Here is a 23414-nt window from a genome sequence, read left to right as displayed (position 1 = left end):
ATTGAATCAACCTCCGTCTTTGCAAGTTATCATCATATTTGCGAAGAGCCAGAGAAAGTCTAAACTTAGTATGTTAACAGTGATGCTTAGAAGTAAATGTTGTGCTCTACATTGCAAGTTTGTTATCTTACTTATAGCTCATACTTAGGTTTGATCTATCCTAGTAAATCAGTGAAGGAAACTTTCATCATGGAATAGATAGACCTCTCTTCAACCTAGAGAGGATTATCTTTGTTTTGTCGTCAATAAGCTGGTTATGCTTCAACCTCATTGGTGACTACACTCACTGATCCAATAATCAAAGTCTTATTAAACTGTAGTCATACATGAATCGGCCTAGGCATTGGCACCTGTTCTGCTCAAGGACCACACAGATTGATAGTCATTTTTAACTTCTGCTAAAGCCCATCGTTTTGTTGCTGACATTGAATTGCTTCTGAAACATTTTCCTATATTTCACCTGTATTATTTTTCTAAAGTGTAATTAGTAAAGACTGTATACTATAGTTAATTTTTTCATAGCAGAGATTACAACTACATATCCATTATACTTTTAAATTTCCTGCTTTTTCAATCACTGTTTTTATATCTTCCTTATTCCCCTAGAGTACGTTTTCAACCTGACTCATAGAACCCAAGGCTAGGATACTTTTAAGAACCTTTTTTACTCGCGCTGATGGCATTATCTTAACCTATTTTTGTGGGAGCTTTGGTACAGTATGCATCAAATGCCTGTGGTTACTCACTTATCATCCTGATCTAGTGGGCCCACTTTCATTCCCACAGTTCTGAAGACTATTTTTCAGGCAGTTGGTTAATAAAAGTAATACCAACTAAATGTTCTATACCCTTTTCTCTTCTTGTCCATTTCAACAAACTGAGACATTTGAAATAATACTTAAGCCATCATCAATATCATTGGTATTAATATTATAAGACAAATAATATAAATCTCTTCGAATATGCACAGTTTATAGAAATCAAATGAATTTGGGATGCAGGATATCATGTTTCTAGGTTCAGACGTGTTTTCTACTTCACTAGGCCTGTGTAAGGCTTTTTATAAGAACCTGTGAGTTTGGAAAGCAATTTGAAAGTGCTTTTGTGAAGGTATGGGATATACAGACACACATACTAGGCCTGTGTAAGGCTTTTTATAAGATCCTGTGAGTTTGAAAGCAATTTGAAAGTGCTTTTGTGAAGGTATGGGATATACAGACACACATACACAATGTATAATAATTACAGCATATGGGTCATAACCTTGAACACATCCCTGTCTTTCTTGTAATCCTGAAAAGGTGGAGCTTGTTTTCTCCTGTGCTCAGGACTTGTTTTAAGTTCTAATACACAAAACACCTTTCAGAATTCCCTTTTGTTTAGTGGATATAATACACAGCTCAAAAAATGTTGTGTTTAAAGTGTAGAACAGGTAGGGCTGAACCACACTCTTTCTGAGAGACACACACTCTATTAAGTGATCTGGTAGCAAAAGCTTCATTAATTAAACATTGCATCTCCTGCTTTTTACTAAATACAAACATTAAACAATAAACTACAAGTAAGTCAGTAAACTTGCACTTGGAAAGGGCTGCAGTGCAGCACTGCCCCTGTCCCCCCGCACCTGACCTTCTGTCAGGACAAGGGGAAGCATGCAATTCTCCCAAAACCAAGTAACAATCCCATCAACTGTCCACTCCTCCCTCTATTTCTGCCCTGCCCCAGCCTCCTAGCACTCATTTCCAACTTGGTTACAGCAGGTGGAATATGTGTGTGTTAAATCCCACATAATTCTGCCATGAGATCTAGGATTCCACAGTTATTCCCAAATTTCATTGTATTTAACTGATATAAGACATAGTTAGGTGCAAATATACTGTCCATAACCATTAATTTCAGCCACCTTGCATCTCAGCACCTGGTTACACCTGGCTAGTATTTGGGGCCTAACTGTTCTATCTGACTTTTTAGGATAAAAAAAAAAAATCATTAGGATTATGCCATTTTTTTCAAATGTAGGTGCAGAATTTTCACTCACCCTGGATATTAACAATGATAATTTTTGTCACATTTCTGCCAGTCTTCATTGGATAAATTAATGTATATTTATTTTACCTTGGAGCTATATCAGCGTGAACTTGGATATTAGACTCAAGAAGCTGAGCAAGGCTGAAATCTGAGGATGGAGAAGGAGTCACCTTCACATCAGCTGCAAAAAGAAAGATTAGCATTGAAACAGACAGATAAAAACGTTCAAAATAGACACATATCTCTGTGCAGCACTTAGCTCAATATTAGACTGTTGTTCTCATCATAGTTTCTTGATATAAGTATTAAATAAATTAATATTAGAAACTTACTGTTAAGAGCAGCATTCACTACAGCAGCAGAATATATGCTCAATTCCATGGGCAGACCAACACAAGTGGGAACAATCTGTCGAACTTCAGCTGCCAACACCGGTTGGGAATATTGCCCTGCAACACCATTAAGAAGTTTGTTGATAACAGTCTTCACCATACTGTGTCTTGCTGCTGGTTCATTGAGAGCCTGTGGTAAGTGAAACAAACCAGAGGATTGTTGAATGAGAGGTACCGCTGCTGTAGAGAGCTGTGAGAATGCAGTATAGAGCTGTGGTTACCTTATAGGCAGTCTGAATAAATTCTTTGTCAATGTCAACGAAGGCCATCTCCTGACCAAACAGCTTTATGTAAGCTGAGATTAATGGGGCATCTGCAGGCAGAGCCTTAAATCCCAGCAGCTGTGGAAACAGAGAACACACGTAGTAAGAAATAAACAACAGCTTTATAAAATCAAAAAGCTTTGTAAACTAACTTCACTAAGTAATTAGTGTTTGATGCAATGCTCTTGAATGCAGATACCATACGGGGTGGCACTGACTAAACCTCTGCCAGTAAACATTTGCCCAGGGCATGGGCCAAATAGAAATGTGTCCAGCACTGACTCCACCAAGCTCCCTATTTTAACTTAAATCCTAGCCAGTAGCAATAGTGCACAGAATCAGTGGACACCTGGGCTTCCAGCCCATCTCAGCTGCTTCTCTCAGGATGTTTTCTTGAGGATTCTCTGTCTTGGCAGTGACAAGAGAAACATGTCATCTCCCTCAGAGAGAGTACTACAGATTCTCAGACCACCCATCCAACATATGTTTATTGAGATCATCTCCCCATGGAGAAGTTGGGTCTCTGGATGCCCCTACATCAGAGATGGTTCTTAGGATACTTATTGAAGTCCCTCACATGACCTAATGCAATTGTTCTATGTGTCTGTCACGGCAGTAGTCACACATTAAATAAATGGGTTGCAAGAGCACCTATAGTTGAACTATCTAACCACTAGTGCCGGTGAACCCTTTGCCAGCTTATGTAATGGGAAACTATGGACACCATTTAGAGTTCAGCAGAATGATCATCCTGCTGTAATTCGGCAATGGTCCTGTGCCACAAAAATGTAAGTTTCTCCACCTTAGATAGGGTTGGGACAACTATTATGTTTCAGACAGCAGAGCCTCAAGCAGTCTCTTGCGTGAGAAACTCCTGACCCGATCACCCACCTTCCACACCCTATGTATGAGGCCAACAGCAGTACAGATCAAATGTATAGGTCACCTGGCCTATACACTTGGGCTATACCTCTGTTGGCCTCATAAATAGGATGGGCCTTTCAATGCATACTTTTCCTGCATGGGACTGACATATGCAGGGAACTCAATATCTCCCATGCTACAAACAGTTTGCATTTCAAGGCCATTGATTTGCTACGGCCCGACTTTAGGGACTTGTTTCACAAATAATGATTACAGGCCACTAGTGCATGGTCGTTGGTTGGAAGTTAAGCTTTTCCAAAGGGGCTCATGATGTGTTAGCAGTAGCTCTTTCATCAATACACTACGCACCAACAAGGCAGAAATCTCAATGATGGGTGGTGTTCTGCTAGAAAAGTAGAAACAAGGACCTCATATGTCAAGTGAGATTTAAATTAGCTTACTTTTGTGTAACTGTCTTAAACTCAGATGGGTCACGGTAATTGCACCTAAATGCTTCATTCATATTGCAACAAAAAATGGAGTGACCTAGTCTATTTAATGCCTTAACACATGCTAGCCAGACCTAATGACGTTTCAGGCACAGAGAAAGACCTGCATTTTACAAAAAGGCTTGTTATCATTAGACAGATCAATTCTGATAGCGCTTCTTCATTACTCTAGCAGCAAAGTTTACTATCCTTGTTCTGTGTTTATACATCTTTGTACCTTATCAGAAAATTAATACCTATTACTTAAACGAAGAAATGCAGGTCTATGAAAGACTGATTTAATATACATTGTTAGGCACAATTTAGTTTTGTTTGAAATTTTTTAAGTGAAAATTTAGTGTTACCGAACATAATGCTACAAAGGCTTTCATTTTTCTAAAATCTTCTGGTTCATGGCAGTGGGTTTCACATAGCTGTCTACCTCTAAATCAGAACCAAAATTATTTGGGCAATTTTATGAAAAATATATTGTCAAACAATACTCTTGTGTGTTTCAATGACTACCTGAAATGGTTAATTTTAGCAATAGTGCATATATGTGAGCTTGTGTGAGACTTTTGGTGGGAGTGTGTCCAATGTTTGAAAGGCATTGACTCACTGTAGTAGAAATGGGTGTGCCCTGGTATTTATGGAAATCTTGCAATTAAATCTATTGTGTAAATAATAAGTTCAACAAATGTGAATGAATACCTTACCGTTTTTACAATCTGCTGGATTTTCTTGCGCATTGGGTATTCAGCAAATGGAGTATTCTGTTTCCTGAGAGTTTGTTCCAGACCTTCAGCTCGGACAGCAATCTAGTAACAAATATTCAAATGTAAGTTTCTGTAGAGAGCGGTAATGTATCAGTTAGGAATAAGTTGATCATTGATTTGGTATACTTTGAACTGCAATAATGATTCCCTTACAGCAGCACAGTTGCCTTTTGGTTTTCAAGGTTTCTCCCATCTCCTGATACACACTTTACTATATCTGCCTTTGTTTATTTTATTTATTTTTATTGATATGGTTTTATATAGCGCGAACAAGACCCAAGTGGGTATCAGAGCACTTTTTATGTAATCAGGGAAAGGAAACAAGTGGATCAAAATTAAACAACAAATTCAAGAACGAAACTAGCTGTCCCAAAGTCAAGGAGAGGGTGTTAATTCCCGCTGAAGGACAATGCAAATATGAAAACAAACAGGAGCGCTGGTAGGAAGTTGCAAACATGGGTGAAGAGAATGCTCCATAACGTGGTCCAGAGGTAGAGTTTGTGAATTGTAGTTCAGAAAAGTATTCATCAGCAGGGCTTTAACTTCTTTTTTGAAAGCCACAGGTGAGGGATTTAGTCTGGTTTCGGGGGGGCAGAGAGTTCCAAATTCGCAGGGAAATGCCCGAGAAGGCACAGTTGTAAGATTTCTCTTTATGAAATTACTGTAGTTTCAACAATAAAGTGCTGGTGCTTCTAGAGGATCGACAGCCACCAGATAAATCCAGTTTGTATGTAATGTTCAGTGGGGTGTTGAAGTGTAGGGCTTTGTGGGTTATGCAGGCAATTTGTAGCAGAATCCTAGCCCCATATGGGCACCACTACAGAGATTTTGAATCTGGTGAGATGTGGTTGTTTCTTTTGGATGTTGTGATGAGCCTTGCTGCAGAGTTAAGACCATCTTGTATATCAATAGACCTCAAAGGGTTGCACTGCCATAGTTTAGCGTGGAGATTACTAGGACTTGAACAGCAGACTTGAAATCATCAGGGGGGAAAAAGAGTTTAAATGCTCTTAAGATGCTCATTTGGAATTTGCTCCTCTGGTGGCGATGTTGATGTGCTTCTGCATGTTCGGTTTCTTATCTAGTGTTATTCCCAAGAGAGCTTGCAGAATCTATGATGCATGGCATGCAGTTAAAAGCAGTTAGTTGTTTCAAATATTCTTCACTAATGGGAAATTGCTTGGGTGAGGCGATTTGGAAGAATTCCGTTTTGAGAGTGGACAGAAGAGATATGTTGAGGGGCCTGGTATCCTCAGGAAAGAGATTATCAGGTCAAGTTGGGTGTCATCGACATACATGTGATAGTGGATGTTAGATGATTTCAAGGTTTGAATTAAAGGCTCCATGAACAGTTTGAAGAGAGCGGGTGAGAGCGCGGAGTCCTGTGGAACCTCTAGTGTGATCTGTGTAGACTTGGACGGAGAATGATTGACCTTAATTCATTGTATCCTTTTGTGGTGAAATGATGTTAACCAGTTTAAAACAGACCTAGATAGACCCATCCTGCATTCTAGGAGGCTGTCATGTTTGACAGTATCAAAAGTTGATGAGGGGTCGAGGAGGATTACAAGGCAAGATTAGTTCTGATCCAGTATTTTTAACGCCATCAACTATGGGCCACATGCATCAACGAGAAAACTGGTCGCAAACGGGCAGATTAGCAGAATCTGCCCCTTTGCGACCGTTATTTTTGCATTTGGGATGCATCATCCCAAATGCAAAAATCGCAATTTAAGGAAACTCTAAATAGCGATTCCTTAAATTGCGATTGCATTTAAGGAATCCCAAATTGAGATTCCTTAAATGCAATGCATTAAAGTTAAAAAATTAGCGATTTCGCTAATAGGGGGAGCAAATTACCATGAAGTTGAACTTCATGGTAATTTGCAAAAACTTAGAAAAATGCACTTTTGTGCATTTTTCAAAGTTTCATGTTGCGCACACACATGCCCTTAGAGCATGTGTGTGTGCAACATATGTGCACAGATCAATTTCAGGGGTGCAATAAGGAGTCATTGTGACACCCTTGAAATTGCATGAGCAATTTGCGAGTACCTACTGGTACTCGCAATTTGCTCATGCAATCTCCAATTCATTCCTATGGGCCTGGAGGCTAATAGGAATGATTGGGACGGCATTCCTTACTTGCGACTCGCAATTTGCGAGTCGCAATTAAGGAATTTGTAGGAATCACTATTTTTATAGCGATTCCTACATGCATAGGCTTTTGCAATTCCTTAATTGCGATTCCTTAAAAATCGCAATTTAGGAATCGTAAAAGTCTTTGTTGATGCATGTGCCAGTATGTGCTTAATGGCTGTTTCAGTGCTGTGACCCTGAGGGAAGCCAGATTGGAATTGGTCAAGGAGATGAAATTGTTCTATGTGGTTGCAAAGTTGGACATAGACACATTTATCGAGGATGTTCGCCAGAGTAAGAATATTGGTGATTGGGAGGAAGTTGTTGAGGTCCTCGTGGTCAGCCATGGTTTTTTTTAAAATAGGAGTTAGCTGCCCCATCTTTAGGTAATCAGGGATCGTGCCTTGAAGTAGGGAGGCATTAAATATCTTGGTCCAAAGTGAAAGCATAGAATTATTCATCGCAATCAAGAAATTAGCAGGAAAAGGGTTGGAGTAGTGGTTTGAAGGTTTCAGTGCTTTGGTTAACATGACAATTCATCCATTCTTTATTTACTGGTCTAGAAGTGGGGTCCTTTACCACGGCAAAGTAGCAGTCTTTACCTCAAGAATATCAGCCTCTGCACCGATGATGTACCCTCGGGTTTTGGCAAGGAGGAACACTGGGAACATTGTGTTGGCGCTGTTCATTATAAAGACATCTGCAGTTGCTCCAGCCATGAGTGCATCTATAGAAAAATAATAAATCTATGTTCTTTAAAAAAATTGAATAGATGGTTCATCTTCCAGCTGCTTTATTGTGGCATTCCCATAAGGCCATGACACCTTAAGACACTGAACCAGATTCTAAGTTTCTAGGAAATGTGCACTTAATAATAACTTTTCACGTCACCAGGGTAAAATAAGTTGAAGTTGAAATATATAAAAGATTCAGAGAGAATGTTCTCAGATTTTATATGCACAGAAAGCCCATATTTTACTTCTACATACCACCTAAGGATGCAGATCATCCATGTTGGTTTATGAGGAATGTGTTATTTTTCAAGTAAGGCACACATCACATTTACAATTCATATAAATGTCAATAGAGGCACCTTCCATGAGGAACAACATTTGGAAATACACGTTCACAATAAGCTCTATTTCGTAGGCACATTCTGAGTGGCATCTCATTCTGATCCAGTGCCAGTCAATATTTTCCACCTTAGCACTGTGTGGAAATAGGTAAAATCATAAATGATTGATTGTCACTGTCTAGGTAGTTCATGTCCCACCAAATTTTTGTTTGAATAGCCCTTATCTGTGTCACCATCAAACATGTGGTGTGCGCTCACTAGATCAAGGAGTCCTCAAACACTAATTTGACTTTCTATTCTAAAGCTAAGAGGTATTTTTCTTTCAATTTGGGTTCCTCCACAACTTCACATCAGATATTCTTGGGGTACTACTGGTATCAACAGCACACTGTATTCCTCCTGTCCATGTGGAGGGTAGGTATTTAAATATAAATTAGTATTTTGTTGCCCTGTGTTTGTGTTAGAGCACTAATATTTGGTACAGAACGCAATCATGATAGTGAGTGAGGGTGAGAAGCCTTCTATAATTTCAAAATATCTTCTGTCTGTAAAAATGTGGAGGACTTTTGATAGTTTGGAGAAAAAATATTATGATAATTGTGATTTACTTGCATTTATCTTATACGAACACTATTACTTAATTGTAGTCATACTTCTATAGAACTTCAAAGGTCAACTATATATATTTTTGCAGTCCGCATTTGAATAGCCTACATCTTGGCAGGTAGGGTTTGGGACAGTTGTAGACAGACAGTCAAAACAATTGGAAAAGTGGTCAAGTATCTGGTAAGCTTTTTATGTACTTACGTTGGAATGAACTGACATGTAAAGCTTTGCTGTAACGATAGCTCATTCTGTCGAGCATGGGGTTCAACATCTTTACAGCAACACTGGAAGCAGCAGCTCTAAAGGAAATTATGTTAACTATCATCATTGATGTCTTGTTACAGATGAGTTGGCATATATGATCACATTTTATTCTAAGTTTTTATACATAACATAACCTTCCACTTTGATGCTTACACTTGATGGAGCGATGGAACACGGTTTCTGGACAAGGCCTTCATCTGGGAATATACAAAACTTGCGAGTTGTAGGTTCACTTTGCTCTCCTTTGATGCAATGTTGGCGATGGTTGTCACTAAGGCGAGACCAGGCTTGGTTTCAAACAGAACCACAGAGGCCATCATCCGGACTTCAGTACGAGCTCGGCGGTCCATGAAGATCTGCAGAAGAATTTCCTGAATCTACAGAGAGAAACATAATATATTATATTGAAATATCTAGCGTGAAAACACATCACCAGTATCCAGTGATGCGAATTTACCTTTGTATAAAATGCATATAATTGTACTGATAAATAGATTGATTCCCAGCACCGTGGGGTGTGTAGTTACTAAAGAGGCGCCTTCCTGCCCAGTTATTTCTTCATCTTTCTAAGATCATTTCAGGATGGCTGACATTCAACAATCAATACTTGTTCAACTTTTAAACCATCTATCTTCAGTGCAGTAACTACAACAGAATCACCAGGTGCTATGAATATTCAACTAGTATTAAAAAGATTTAGATTACATACTCAATGCACCTCATAAGAAGCAACAACATGTAATTTAAAGTTTTATTTTCAAAATGTGCAAGTGATAAGACGTGGTAGCGTATCAGTGAAGTAGACACACTCTATAAGAGATGTGTACTCCAACAGCACTTTTACCATTCTCTAGGAGCGAACCTGTAGATTTTTTAATGTGCCTGAACCTGTAAAGCGCTGGCCATGAGAATCAATATGTTAGCTTGAAACAATTATGTAGTGATGAAAGTCCACACAGGAAGGATGTAATTCAGTAAGATTTATTTCATGAAGATAACAAGTAGTAGGTTCAGGACATCAAGTAGATATGTTGTAGATCAGAGCCCCACCAGGAGCTGTCTGTCAGCTGCTCAGCCCATGACCAACTGTCACTCTGCCTCTCTTTGTCCCAACATTCCGAGGCATCATCAGACTCTAACATTCCAATGAGTCAGAGCACAGGCACTGGCTGAGCAGGGGAGGTAAAACACCTTACAATATATATCCAGGATACTACAAATTACCATAAAACATAGATTGTTCCCTCATATTTTGGTCTTTGTTACAAACCTTACCTTAAGTAAAGCAGACCTTTGTGGAAAAAGGTCAGAAACCCTGAATGCAAAACTGTCAGGTCAGTAGTGTGAGGCATCATAAAATAAGGATGTGAATTTTCTAAAATTTAGAGACTTCGTATACATAGGATTAGGAAGATTTTGTGGGAAAATGTATGCAAATTGGAATGCTTCATAGAGAATGGCTTTACTTATCTGAGACATAACCACATTTATGCATCAGAGGCCTTTATCTGATGTTATATTTTAAAGTAATGATAAAATATTGATGTAAGGGAAACATTGGGAAATCTGGTGTTACTTTTGTAGATGAACCAAAGCGGATTAATCACTTCTGGTGGTATAAGTAAAATTGTATAATAAAGAAATATAAAACTATATTTGGAATGCAGTTATCTATTGTGTGTCTCCATAATGGTGAAAAGCCTCAAATTTTAAAATAAGACACACTCTATTATCCTACTGGATCTCCATTAAATTACACTTAGAAGGCACCTGATTCTGGCAAGAGACTTCTGCAGCCCTCAGGGTATGTTTGTGATATCTTATATCAGAAAACATCACTGAACTAAAAATTGTCCACTTCTTAGAAAGTCTTCCGGAATCCCTGATAGAGAACAACTGATTTGGTAACCACCAATCCAGTGAAGCATGTGAGTGTTAAATTACATCAATGATGAATAAATGTATACTTTCTTTGTTCAATTCATATTAGGTTTAACATACGTGGTCTATTTTCTTTTTGTGTTGCCTCAAAGAAGGCAGACCTAATGTAAAATGGCTGCCAAAGTGCCTGAACAATGAACATCTTTTTCTGTAGACTCTTTACACTCAAACTGATAAGTGTGGTATGCCTATAGAATTCCACACCGTTGGTACTACACAGACCTTCCATGGAAGGCTAAATTTAATCCTATTGCTAGGGACATACAATAGATCAATGAATGCTTCCTTCGCTAACTAGTGATGGTTTACGGTAAATCTGAGATATCTTCAAGCCACTCTCTAACTGGGATATATACTGACATCAGAATGTGATATAGGAAATGTTTACGAAAACGTGTATAGATTAAATTCACACACACACTTGTATGATGGCATACACACTCGAATGCGCTGTCTTGTCTGATTTTATTTTAACAACATTTGAAAAGACATCTATGAAAGAGCACCACCTATTTGTTAAGGGTAGCCAAGATCTGAAAGCTAAATTGTCCTTTAATGACCCAAAGGACAATAAATCAGTGGACAAAGCAACACGTAAATTGCATTATTAATTGTATTTTGTATAAAGATGAAACTTCTGATTTCTTCTAGGTTTTTTTATGGTGCTCGTATGTAGGGAAACCAAATAACTGAAATGGATATTTAATCAAATATTATGCTCAAGGTGAATCCCGCTCCTTCTTTCTTACCCTTCTTGGATCCTCCTTCACAATGTTCCTCAAAGCCATCACTGCATCAGTCTGGATCCTGACAGGCAGCTGATAAGCGCTGGAGGAGAACCCTGGCAGGAACTTCTGGATCCTCTTGATACTGGCCGGCTGTCCTGCATTTCCAAGAGCCTTCAGAGCAAGTGCCATGTCCTCTTCATGGGCATTGTTGGCCGCTTCAGCTGCCAAGTCATGTAGAGGCTGCAAAAGAAACACATCTAATGCTCATCCTTTTGCCACTCTTTTACTATCAGGCTCTCTCTCCCATTCTTTATTTTTACCTTCTTTTTATAGATTATAATAAATTTCCCAGAATTCTGTCACCCTGTCTAATGACCTCTGTGTCTCCTTTTCTTCTTCTTCCCATAATCCAAATGAAAGGTGCTTTGTGTTTCTGTAGTTCTTACTTCTCTAGTGCCATAGCAACGAATAAGTGGGTTTCAAATCCAGTTTCCAAGCTAAGGGCTCTCCTCGAAAGCCACAAACAACATCTACATCTCCATGCAATGAACGTATTGTTAATATTGTTCTACATAAAGTACAAATATCCATTATGCTGTTTGAATTCTAACCATCAGAAAGAGGAAAACATATTCTGATACAGAGACACCCATGTTCTACATGAGCAATGGTCTATTGGACAAGCTGAATGCACGCAGGAGAATTATTTCCATTGGGTGAATTCGAGTACTAGTGTTTGCAAATGACTGGCACTTATCAGACAATGAGGACATACCATGCTTATTTATGGATTTTTTGTGGACACTTTATACTGGTGACTACATGGTGGTAGGACATAAAATGGTCACAGATGCTGTTTTATCATATCAATGCACATACCTACTTTAGTGCATAGATTGACTAAAGCACACTGATTGTGTTTATAAAATAAATATGTAAAACTATTTTCCTTGTCAATACTGAAAAGTTACTCACGGATAGAGCTTCCTCAGGACAGGAAGAATGTGCACCACAGTACTTGTTCACCATGGACCCGTATGCCAAGATTGCTGCCTTGTAGACGACAGGGGATTTCTGATGTTCTGCCTCTTTGACTAAATCCTGCATGGTTACGGACAGAGGTTAACCACTGGAAGTTTGTAGACCGTGTTTATTTTATACACCACACATGGTATGAACATTTCAAATACATTTGTCCAATTATGGAGAATATGGTAAAAATGTAAAAGAGGGCTAACACATTACAGAAAACAATCATTGAGGTATATCATACAGGTCAGCACTCCACATAACAACAATTCATCAAGTGATTTTACAAAAGAGGACTTTACATGTCCCTATGGGCTATTTGTTGAACTTCATACACTGGTGGCACAGAGGCTAGACAGCTAAGGATATATTAGTGGGCCAACATGTTATGGGTGTGTAAAAGCAACAACCGTGTGATTTTAAAAGTCAATGGTGGCATGAAAGTATGGCCTAAGCAGTTACAACAGGATCAAAATTAGAATTTCACTGGTTGGTAATAGTATCAAATACATCAAATGCTTCATAAAGCTTCAAAGCACACAATTAAACACAAACAATCTTTGTAGCGTGAAGAATTTAGAATATTTATCCGAAGTGTGATATTTTCACAAATTGCATCAGACACCAATATGATGGGTAGAATGCTATAAATAATCTCAGCCACTGCAAATCATTTGGGGGTCGCATTCCAGTCCATTGTTTTCCATCCTCTATGCCAATCTAGCAGAGGCCAATCAAATGAAAATGAGCCCTGATCCCGTTCCAATGGGAACAGTTCAGTCCAAACTTGCCAATCGAGACATGCATAAGGCATAGTAGGGAAAACATAATGGACTGGAATGCAACCCAATCGCTTATCAGTTGCTGTGGCTTTTTACAAGCGTTCCACCCCACACCTTTGTTTTTTCCTTCATACATTCTCTTAAGTACTTCAGGAATATCCAGTTTTGGCCCCATGCTCATTGTGCCATGGGATTGAAGTTATACCTCATTGACAAGTCCTAAATAGGCCAAAACGTGTCTGGGATTGCATGTGTTGTTACTCAATCCATGCCACAGAGTTTGTGCATTGTTGTTCCTATTCGATTACGACCTGGGCTGATTTGGACGTCTTAAATTGCACACTGGGCTGAAAATCATAGACTGGAATGCAGCCCAAATGATTGCTAGTGACTGTGACTTTTTGCAATCACTCCACCCATTGCCTTGTTGTTGTTTTTTCATCTGTAAAAATTGGACACTACAATAGCAAAACCTTAGCTGCAATGAGGTGATAACAAAATCAGATGACATTTTAACACTGAACACTCATTGCCCCAGCAGTATGTTCTGCTGGTATTCCTGTGGCAAACTGCAAATCTTCGATCAGGAAAACAAACGTCACCTGGTCTCTTCACAGACTATCAAAGTTTAGCAGAACATAGGAGAAGAGACGTCATATAAACCACAGATGGATGGGTAAGCAGAATCTAAATTGTCATTGCAATCGAAAAGATATCTGAAGCTGAGGGTGACTCAAAACATGACTTTAAACTTAACTGTGGTCGAGTGTTCTTGGAGAACCTTGCGTCTCTACTATTGTTCCTGTTATTTTTACATAAATAGGATCAAAGACAGGGTACCAATCAGAAAAGTGCTGCAGTTCGTTTTTACATCAGAAGAGGCAACGTTTCTGTAACAATCATTGGATGGTATTCTATATGGGGAATAATGGCTGACCAAGGCCCCAGTTGGAGGAGGCCTTAAGTGGGGACATTTGGTTTTTTATTATCCATTTGACTTCCCTTCTAAGTAATACTACACTGTCTGCCATAACTGCACAGTGTCCACTAACATGAGAGAACAAAATGAAAACACTTGATTAGACTTACTTGAGCCACTTGCAAGGTCTGGTGATCTGCTTTGGTGAACTGGACAACCAGAGTGACAGCCTGGGCTGCCTCCCTGGGGCTCAGCTCCTGGTTGTGGATCTTCTGCTTAATAACCTTCAGGGCATCAATGGTTCCCACCGCTGGGATGGCATTCAGCAGCCAGCGCCTGCATGTAGCATACAAATCCCAGGAGTTAGGCAGATACAATTCCAGTATTACAAGCCATCAGTTAACATAATAACAGCAAATCACCTGTACTGAGGTCTGTCTGCAAACTGCTTCCATATGGCTTGGATATTTTCATAGTTTGCTGCTCGAAGAATCTGGGTAAGCTGTAGGAATTTGGCAGGCGCATCAGCATGTACCTGTTGTTGGTTATTCTGCACTAAATGCTGGAGGGTTTCTGCAACCTGTACCAAAAAATAAAATAGGTGGAATTTATTTACAAAACAACTAATGGAAAGTATCATGAAACATACTGTGCCATATCTTTCAAGAAGCTGGAGGAAAGGAGTGGATTCGCAAATGTAAAGTTTTTAAATTGCTAGTTCTTCATGCCTCTTCTCTCACACTACCTCTGGAAGGACATTCATCCCTGTTTGATTAATTGCTGTGTAATTTCAAGTTTCCTAGAATTATCTAGAGATGGAGCATCAGAGGGGCAGCATGCATCAGAGGGACAAACAACAAATGGTATTTATTATATGGAACAGAGAGACAAAAACAGAGGCTGGAAAATCTTCAGTGCCATAATTGAATAATCATTTGTTTTTTTCCAAATTGTACCAGGAAAATCCTTCGAATTCTGAAAGTGATTAATCCCAGGTATTGTTCTATTTTCTTCTACACAATATCACCATGGTGTGGGAAATTCCTTGGTGAACTATCCTCTATATTTAGCACATCATCGTTATATGTGTGGAATTACATCATCATCCAATTCCTAATCAGACCATGGTGATCAAAACTTTCTTACTGTCTAAAATGTGCAGTGTCTATTACTTCTCTGCCTCTCCCACTGGTATTACTTTCTATTTGTGGGCTCTTACATGGTATGAGTACAATGTCTAATTTATAGGGTCAAATAGTCTAGAACTATGTTTTGTGCACAACTGTATTATCAAATAATGTATGGATTACAGAACAAAATCAATCAGTGTAGGACCTGTAAAATGATTTAGATTGATGCTAATTGACTGAGCTTAAAGATATTTCTATCTCAATTATAATCTATGATCATATTGGTCAACGTTTACCGCACTACAGCACTCTGACTGGTTGGTGATTAAAAAAATGTCCCAAAAAGAAATAAATGAGAGTGTTTTCTCAAGCATATATCTGAATTGTTTCTTAAACTTAGGCACAGCCATTGCCATAGAAGGTCTGTGCATAAAGGGAACACTTTGCTTGACTGAATGCTAATGGAGCCTCAGTGTGGTCCCATTGATTAATCACTATCAATAAATCAAGAATTAAGGTATTTGTGTGTGGAGTGAACAGACGGAGGAATAGCTTTAGGGTTAGAATGGTTGTACATTTAACATTGGAGAGGCATGGGAACATAAGTTGAATGTTTATGTATCCAGAGTGAGTCAGCCTGGTGTCATCCATGTTTTTCCTCATCCAAGGATTTGTTGAAACTGTTAAACTTGTGTGGCTTGGCCTCTTCCTGTATAGGAGCAGTATCTCGGTATCATCAATTCATGAGTACAAACTTCCAACTCTGAATTCAATAATTCAATAATCAGTAGAAGCAATGTAGGTAGGCATTGAAGAAGTCCTATAGGTCTTACATGGTGCTGGGGGTCAGACCTGGTCTTTAGGATTAGATATGATTCTTTAAGAGATACAGGGGATTACATACTTATGTGTTATTACAGATTTTCCAAGCAATCGAAAGGGATATCCCAGGAATAATGTCTCAATATGCCTTAAATCCAAACCAGACGTCAGTAAACAAAGAACATTCTAGAATACTTATTGCTGATGATTTTTAATGACGCGTAACTGGGTGAAAATAAATGTTCCTTTGTCAGGCATGGCTTCCATAGTAAACCTCTATTGTTTAAACCAGATTCCAATTCTAGTAACTCACTGCTATGACATAGCAAAAGTTGATAAGAAAACCCGTTATCCACCATTACTACATTATCAAGGATTTTTAGACCAGGCTGACAGGGCTGTCTTAAAGCCTACCAGCACAGTGCTGCTTGCTTGCTTTGGCTGAAAGCAGAGAGCCCAGCTGCAGGAGGGGAAACGTAGGTCGGGATGGGGGTGGGAGTTAGATAAGGATGGCCAGTAAGGTATTATTTCACATTTGGGTCTGAGATTGGAGGCCATGCACCCCTATTACTCCTCTCCCCCTTGGGTAGCAGTGATAGGCAGGGGCAGATGCTTTTAAGGGCCATCCATTACTTTATAGATGGATAATTGAGAGTTACAGAGATGTTATTCTCAGAACCCCTGAGTGAAAAACATCCCTGTAACACACAGTTACCCATCTATATGTCTATATGCTATGTATGTTTCCATTGGAGGCATCTATTGTAAATACCAGATTATAAATCTGATTATTCACAGCTATGATGTAGCAACAGTGAGAAACAAAGGTTGATTCTCACAGTTGCTACCTCCTAAAGTAAGTCCACACTGCTCTGGCAGGGCTCTCTGCGGGCCTGTTAGTGCAGCACTTGGTCTAGCACAGCTTTGAGAGGATAGGGAGTTGGTAGCAGGTGGCCAGATATTCCTTTTTTACATTTGGACATTTGGGAGAGGGCATGTTATGTACGGATCCCCAATTACTCCTCTGCCCCTTCATAGTTGTTGAAAGAAGGGGCAAATGATTTTGGACACCATACATAACATACCATATAAACATAATATAAAAGTATATATGGGTATCAAGTGAATAACAGAGATCTTTTTCACCTAAGTGACATCATACACAATTTGGCCTTTTCTTTTGTTGTCTACTTAATGCCACTCAGAACTCCTCAGTGAGAAACATTCCAGTTGTACTATGTTACCCAAATATAATTTTATGAATATACTGGATGGCCCTGTAAGAGGTTTGTATCAACTCTGATGAAACCAGGGGCCAAATGTACAACGCGTTTTTCTGGACACAAACGTCCCGATTCGCAGAATTGGGTCACTTGCGACCGGAAAAATGCTTTTTTCAAATGCACAAAATGTGATTCTGTATCTTATTATTGAATTACATTTTGCATTTGTGATTCGATATTTGGAAGGGACGTCCCTTCCAAATACTAAATCAATGTGGTATGTATTACTGTTTTGCAATTAAATTCTGGACGCAAACCAGTAATACTTTCCAGCCAGTTTAAAACTGGTGGTAACCCATTTGCAAATAAGAGGGGTCCCCAAGGGACACCTTCCCTGTTGAGAATGAGAATACAAATATTTTTTAAGAGCAGGGAGTGGTCCCATGCACCACTGCCCACACTTAAAAACTTCAAAGTTTAACTTTTGAAACACATATCATTTTCCTTTAAGGTAAACTAAAGACTTCATTTAAAAAAAAAAGATTGCTTAGTGAAAAAGCAGCCACAAGCATGGAGGTCTGCTGATCTCAGCCAGCCATCATCCCTGTGATGTCAGTGACTCCAAACGGGTCGCAAACTGCAACTTACCTCCTTAATATTTACGAGGTAGGTCGATTTGCAACTCAAAAGCAATCCCAAAATGAAACTCTATGAGTTTCATAAATTAGGATTTCCTAATTGCGATTCAGGGAAAATTTGAATTTCACGTGCACACTGATATATTGAGATTTACATACTTGGGTTTCAGGACTCCTTGTCTTCACTAACTGAATAGGCATTTGCAAAATTTCAGAAGCGAACTGGTAATGAAGACCACCGCGGTTCTGTAGCTCAGTCTGAGGAGCATTCACTCGATTGCTTTTCGTTTCCACAAAAGTGAGCACTTGCCTGAAAGAAAGATGAATAGAAAATGTATTAGCTCCCCATTTGCCTTGTCAAGCATCTTAGCTTGCAAACGATCAGGTAAGCAGGGGTCCTAAAGTGCCACCTTCTTGGAGTATGCCGTTCCAGACATTATACATGCACATATTTGGACATTGGAATATAGACTTTTGTACTGATCTGATGAGGGCAGATGTTCAACTTATCCTACTTCCTAATGGACCTTTTTGGAATAGTAGATGCTCATTTTCTTCCTCACGGAGAAATTTAATTTTCTCTGGCCCTACTCAGATGTTGCATCAGCCCTGATTCCCTCACAGTTATGAAAAGTAACATATATAGATGCAAGGCCAGCGCTCCTAAGATTCAAACATGGCTCTGTTTGACTTCATTCCATTGCAATGATTTGGTGAGCTGAGAATCTGGATTCTATTTTCCGCACCACCTTTCACTTTCTTTGCACAGCTCCATGTTGTGAAATATATCTTCGGCTTGAACCCTCTCAGTCTTTCCTCCTTCATTGTAACCTATCTAAGGGAGAAGATCTAGTGACATAGAGAGATGCTGAAAATCAATTTAGAGATTCTACACTAAACAGTTATGGTTGTATATTAACATAACTGTGTCAATGATTTACAGAGAAACACCCCAGCAGAACATTGAAGGACAACACTTTACAAGCAAAAATCCAGTCAGTCTTCTGCTGGAGAATGCCTTTTTGCAGAAACTACCATGGACATGAATTCATCAAGTGTAGCAGAAGGGACATCCTGAATACTTGTGACCACCACTGTCATCACATGCATTGACTGATTGTCTCACATCGAACCCCTCAACAGAGTTATGTTTGCTGCCAAGTGCCTAAGAAAAAGTCAGTGAGTGGAAGCTACGAAAGGTAAATAGGGCTCACAGAGCCTTCTACACTTTCTTTTGGTTTTAATCCCAGCATAATCTAAGAGCCTAAGATAGGAAGAACAGTTCCAGGGGTGGCATGCAATAGGTAGATGCTGCAAACCTTGGCTACCTTAAACTGATGTCAATGGACAAGAGCTCCATTAATAAAAAAGATGAATCAGAATTCATATTTGGGGGGAAAACTTGTTATACTCTCAACAGTTATCCAATGTATAAAACAAAAACAAGCTTTTGTATTTCTTGTAGTAAAATCAACTCACATAACAAAAAAAACAAAAGGCTCTCCTCAAAGCATTTAAATTCATTTGATTTGCTTGCTTTCTGAAATTATTCAATTCCAAAGTGATTATTAATTCTGTAAATCAAACACTCGCCATTGTGGCACTCAAACCACTGAGGCAGGTGTTGACAAACGCTTTTCAACTGTTCCTCTATTCTTGACACGTGTAATTTTACAAATGTCCTCTAGAAAGCATTAGCTTCATCGAAACACACATTTAGATCTCAGACATATTCTAACAAGACTTATACCAAACATCCTTTGCCTTCCAAGACTCAACCTCCAATAGTACAAAGAACCGTGCACTGTAGAAAAGTTTGTGCCTTTCCCTTAGCAATAAATGTGTGGAACTCAGTCATGGCCAGTCGACCCAACACCCCGTGAAGGGTTATTCTTTGCTCACAGCTGTTTGTCAACATATGTGTGGTTTCATGGAGCTTTAAGGGTGCATATTTTGTCCTTATGATGTACAGGATCATTACTGAGAGAACAGACAGGCAGTTTAGCTGTTTCTAAAAGACCAAACTGTCTTTCTGAGCTCAAGTTCAAAGTGGCTTGGTGTTCCATTGCTTGCTTGCTGGAAGGACAATGGTCAAACCCCATTCTCATCTTAGTAAGACTTGGAACATAAAAGATGTTTTTGGTGTGATCATCTGGATGGTACTCTATGATATCTCCAGTCTAGCATGTAGGAGCCAAGCCAATTTCATTGATCTGGTATGCCTATTGGCAAGAAGCAAGCAAAGTTGACTTGTGGCTCTAAAAAGCTACTGCCACAATCTGGATGTATCTTAGACATTAGATAGGATATGAAAGCAAGTGTAAACACATGCTCTTTCTATAATCAAGTCAGAAGGCCATGAAGGTGGAGATGTCAGTTCTCCTTTCACTGGCAGACAGACAATATTTTTTATGGGGAGAAAACTGGTACTAAGAAATGGAAATTGAGGATAGCTGACTCTATAAAAGGAAGAATCTAACTATTGATAATTATTGATGTTTTTGTTTTTAAGTTTAATGTGGAAGCTTTTAAACATTTATGTTTCTTGGTCCATGCTGTTGCTTACCTAGCTGTGAATCGCATTAATATGTACTTTATTTTAAACATATTTAATAAAAAATAAATTCATTTTGAATTGGAATAGCTAAATTCCTTAATAACACTGCTGTGATCTTTTGGGCACATGATATGCAATGTTGTGATCATCCTGCACAAGACAGCACACAGAGAGATTGATGAATATAAGAAAGACACCCACCTAGCTTCCATTACAGCTGCGCCATAGAGTTCATAAAAGGGGGAGAACTGATACACCTGTCGTGCAGTCACTTCAGTGATTAGAGCACCACCATCTCTGGGCTTCATCTTGTAAGTAAATGTTGCAGCCCTTCTTAGATTCTTTACCATCTATAAACGTATAGAAGCACATAAAATGATCATGTAGAGGTACTATATTAAAAGTCAAATTTGAGTCTAGATATATGACATGAATGTACCTTTTGCCAAGAATCACTCTTCTCCATGTAAGCCATGCCGATGTTCTTTTCCACTTTATCCTGACAGTTGTTCAGGTCTATGGATTTCACAACGATGATTCTATCTGTTCTCTTGTCTTCTTGAATCACATACCTTGTGTGGCAGACACCGGTGACACCAGACTGTGGAAATTAGCAGAGACAATCAAAATTGACAGGCGGTGGTCTGGGTCCTTATATGAACATATTCAGATAAAGTAAGATTTGCCAATTAAAAAAAAAAGGTTTCTGCTGTAAGTAGCACATCACTTGATTCAACCTACTGATCTGTAGGCCATGACAGCAATGGGCGATCTCTTGATTTGCTGCAAGCTGAATGTTCTATGAAAACCATCTAGCATTATTGTTACTGACTCTTAAGGGAGGACACCATGCCTCTTTCAGATGTGTGGGTGATACAAACAAGTGTCATTACTTCCCTTCCATTCTATCGAGTCTGCATCAGTTACCCTCAACTGTCTTGTTTCTAGTAAAATAGGGTTAGCATCTCCATCATGAATGCTGCTTAAACTTCGGAGTCTAAGTATGTCCAGGTCCACTTGAGTAGTGCACTTTGGAAATTAGAAACACACACTTTTTGAAATCGCAAAACTCAAATAGTACCTTGCTACCTTTCTCTTTGTATGCAGGACACATGTTTCTCTGCAAGTTTTCTGCTTTAAATATTATTATTAAGTGCATTAGTCCGATTGGCTCCATAAAAGTAAGCAAATTCTACAACTCTTAGAACTCATTAGATTAGCAAAATGCAGATCATGTTCTGCCAACGTAAAAACAAGATGGAAACAATACATTAGGACAGTCTTTGCAGACATGCTTTTATCACTCTAGAGATAATTTGTGAGGACTTCTTCTCAACGCTGTTTCAGAAGGTCAAAATATTTCCTAGAATGTTGATCGACAGTTTTATACTTTATAGATATCATCATCACACAACACCATCTATGAACCTAGGTGGAAACAATGAGAAAGACATCCAATGTGTTGTTGACCAGATTCCCATCTAACATCAAATGATGTCATGGAAGCTATAGGAGGTGTAGATCCTGGACATTGTAAGTGAAGGTGTACTTTTACCAGACAACTTTCTTAAGTTTCGGAAAGAAATAAGATTTCTTTTAACTAACCATTCTAGAATATTTCTCTGCAGTTCAAGCAGGCCAAACCTATAAGACCTCACAACACTCAGACAACAGCATTTTTATATCTTGGAGGGAAACTTTACCACACTTTGCAGGTGGCTTTATACATTTGTTCATGCCACTTAAATATATATTTAAGAAACTATTTTCACATGGTGTTACTAATGGATCTCAATATTACTTACAACTGTTTTAAAATAATTGACACTAAAATAATTGACACTAACCTCCTGCAAGTCATAGACATTTTGTGTTTTCTTGATGGTGACCTGCAGCATGTTCACGATTCCTCTGTAAATGTTAAGTATAGTTTCAGAAACACCATCAGGGGCGTACATGTTTCCTACACGTCCATTGCTGTACTCAAACTTCACAGGTCTGCTCAGCTGAGCAGCAAGAGTCTGGGTCAGCTTTGAGGAGCGAGTGAATGGATCCTTGGGCCAGATGCCATTGTACTCTTTGATTTCCGGAGATGTGATCTGGAAAATGAAATAGTTATATTTAGCGTCTTTGAAAGGTATTGCTATTTATCATGAAGACAATACCATTGGTAACTAAGATGCAGAGTGCATCCTGTGGAATATTGAGGTTCTTGACTTACACATAATGCATGTACCTATGTATTACACTGTGTACCAATGCATTACACAGTGCACTACTGTCTGTAATACGGATCACATTGTGCATATATAGTTTATTCCCACCACATTCTGGATGCCTTTCGCACTCCAACCCAATTGAAAACAAAATACATGTCATCTTGTCGACGTCCCACAAACCCCTCAGCATTACCCAACCCTTCAACTCCCAAATATTGAAAAATAAAATACTGGTGTCCTGTCATGTATCCACATCACCCTCTCTTTATTGCCCCTCCCATCTACACCCAAATTTAGCAAATGCACTATCTGGTGTTCTGCAATCCTGTTCCACAACCCTTTGCGCCTTCCCCACCCTCACCTGAAGCTGTGCTTTAGGGTAGGCGCAGCGCCAGTAGTGGCTCTCTGAAAGCCACATAAGCACGTAATGGAATCCCCTACCCTCTGTGGGTCTCTGCAGACCTGTAGCTGACCAAGAAGATGTTGGCTGGGGAATGAAGAGCACGACCTGAGTTCCTCCACCTCCCTCAG

The 23414-nt window shown here is 39.1% G+C and overlaps 1 protein-coding gene across 1 annotated transcript in view; it reads right to left on the bottom strand.

Moving 5' to 3' along the window:
* LOC146834628 (vitellogenin-A2-like) overlaps positions 1–23414 on the bottom strand; it is a 77949-nt gene that overhangs the window by 53077 nt on the left and 1458 nt on the right. Inside the window, exons 4-18 of the mRNA XM_085602100.1 lie at positions 22512–22763; positions 21104–21265; positions 20866–21014; positions 18267–18417; positions 14717–14874; positions 14465–14630; positions 12540–12665; positions 11586–11804; positions 9049–9272; positions 8833–8930; positions 7553–7677; positions 4752–4853; positions 2642–2761; positions 2361–2550; positions 2116–2209 (exon numbers count right to left, since the gene is read on the bottom strand). Coding sequence (XP_085458226.1) covers positions 2116–2209; positions 2361–2550; positions 2642–2761; positions 4752–4853; positions 7553–7677; positions 8833–8930; positions 9049–9272; positions 11586–11804; positions 12540–12665; positions 14465–14630; positions 14717–14874; positions 18267–18417; positions 20866–21014; positions 21104–21265; positions 22512–22763 — 2336 coding nt within the window. The remainder of the gene's footprint in view (positions 1–2115; positions 2210–2360; positions 2551–2641; positions 2762–4751; positions 4854–7552; positions 7678–8832; positions 8931–9048; positions 9273–11585; positions 11805–12539; positions 12666–14464; positions 14631–14716; positions 14875–18266; positions 18418–20865; positions 21015–21103; positions 21266–22511; positions 22764–23414) is intronic.

This window comes from Triturus cristatus, chromosome 4_2 (genome assembly GCF_964204655.1).
Source record: "Triturus cristatus chromosome 4_2, aTriCri1.1, whole genome shotgun sequence".
In the NCBI taxonomy this organism is placed as follows: Eukaryota; Metazoa; Chordata; class Amphibia; order Caudata; family Salamandridae; genus Triturus; species Triturus cristatus.
The sequence above is the reverse complement of the archived record's forward strand: the minus strand, read 5'-3'. Positions and strand labels throughout refer to the sequence as shown.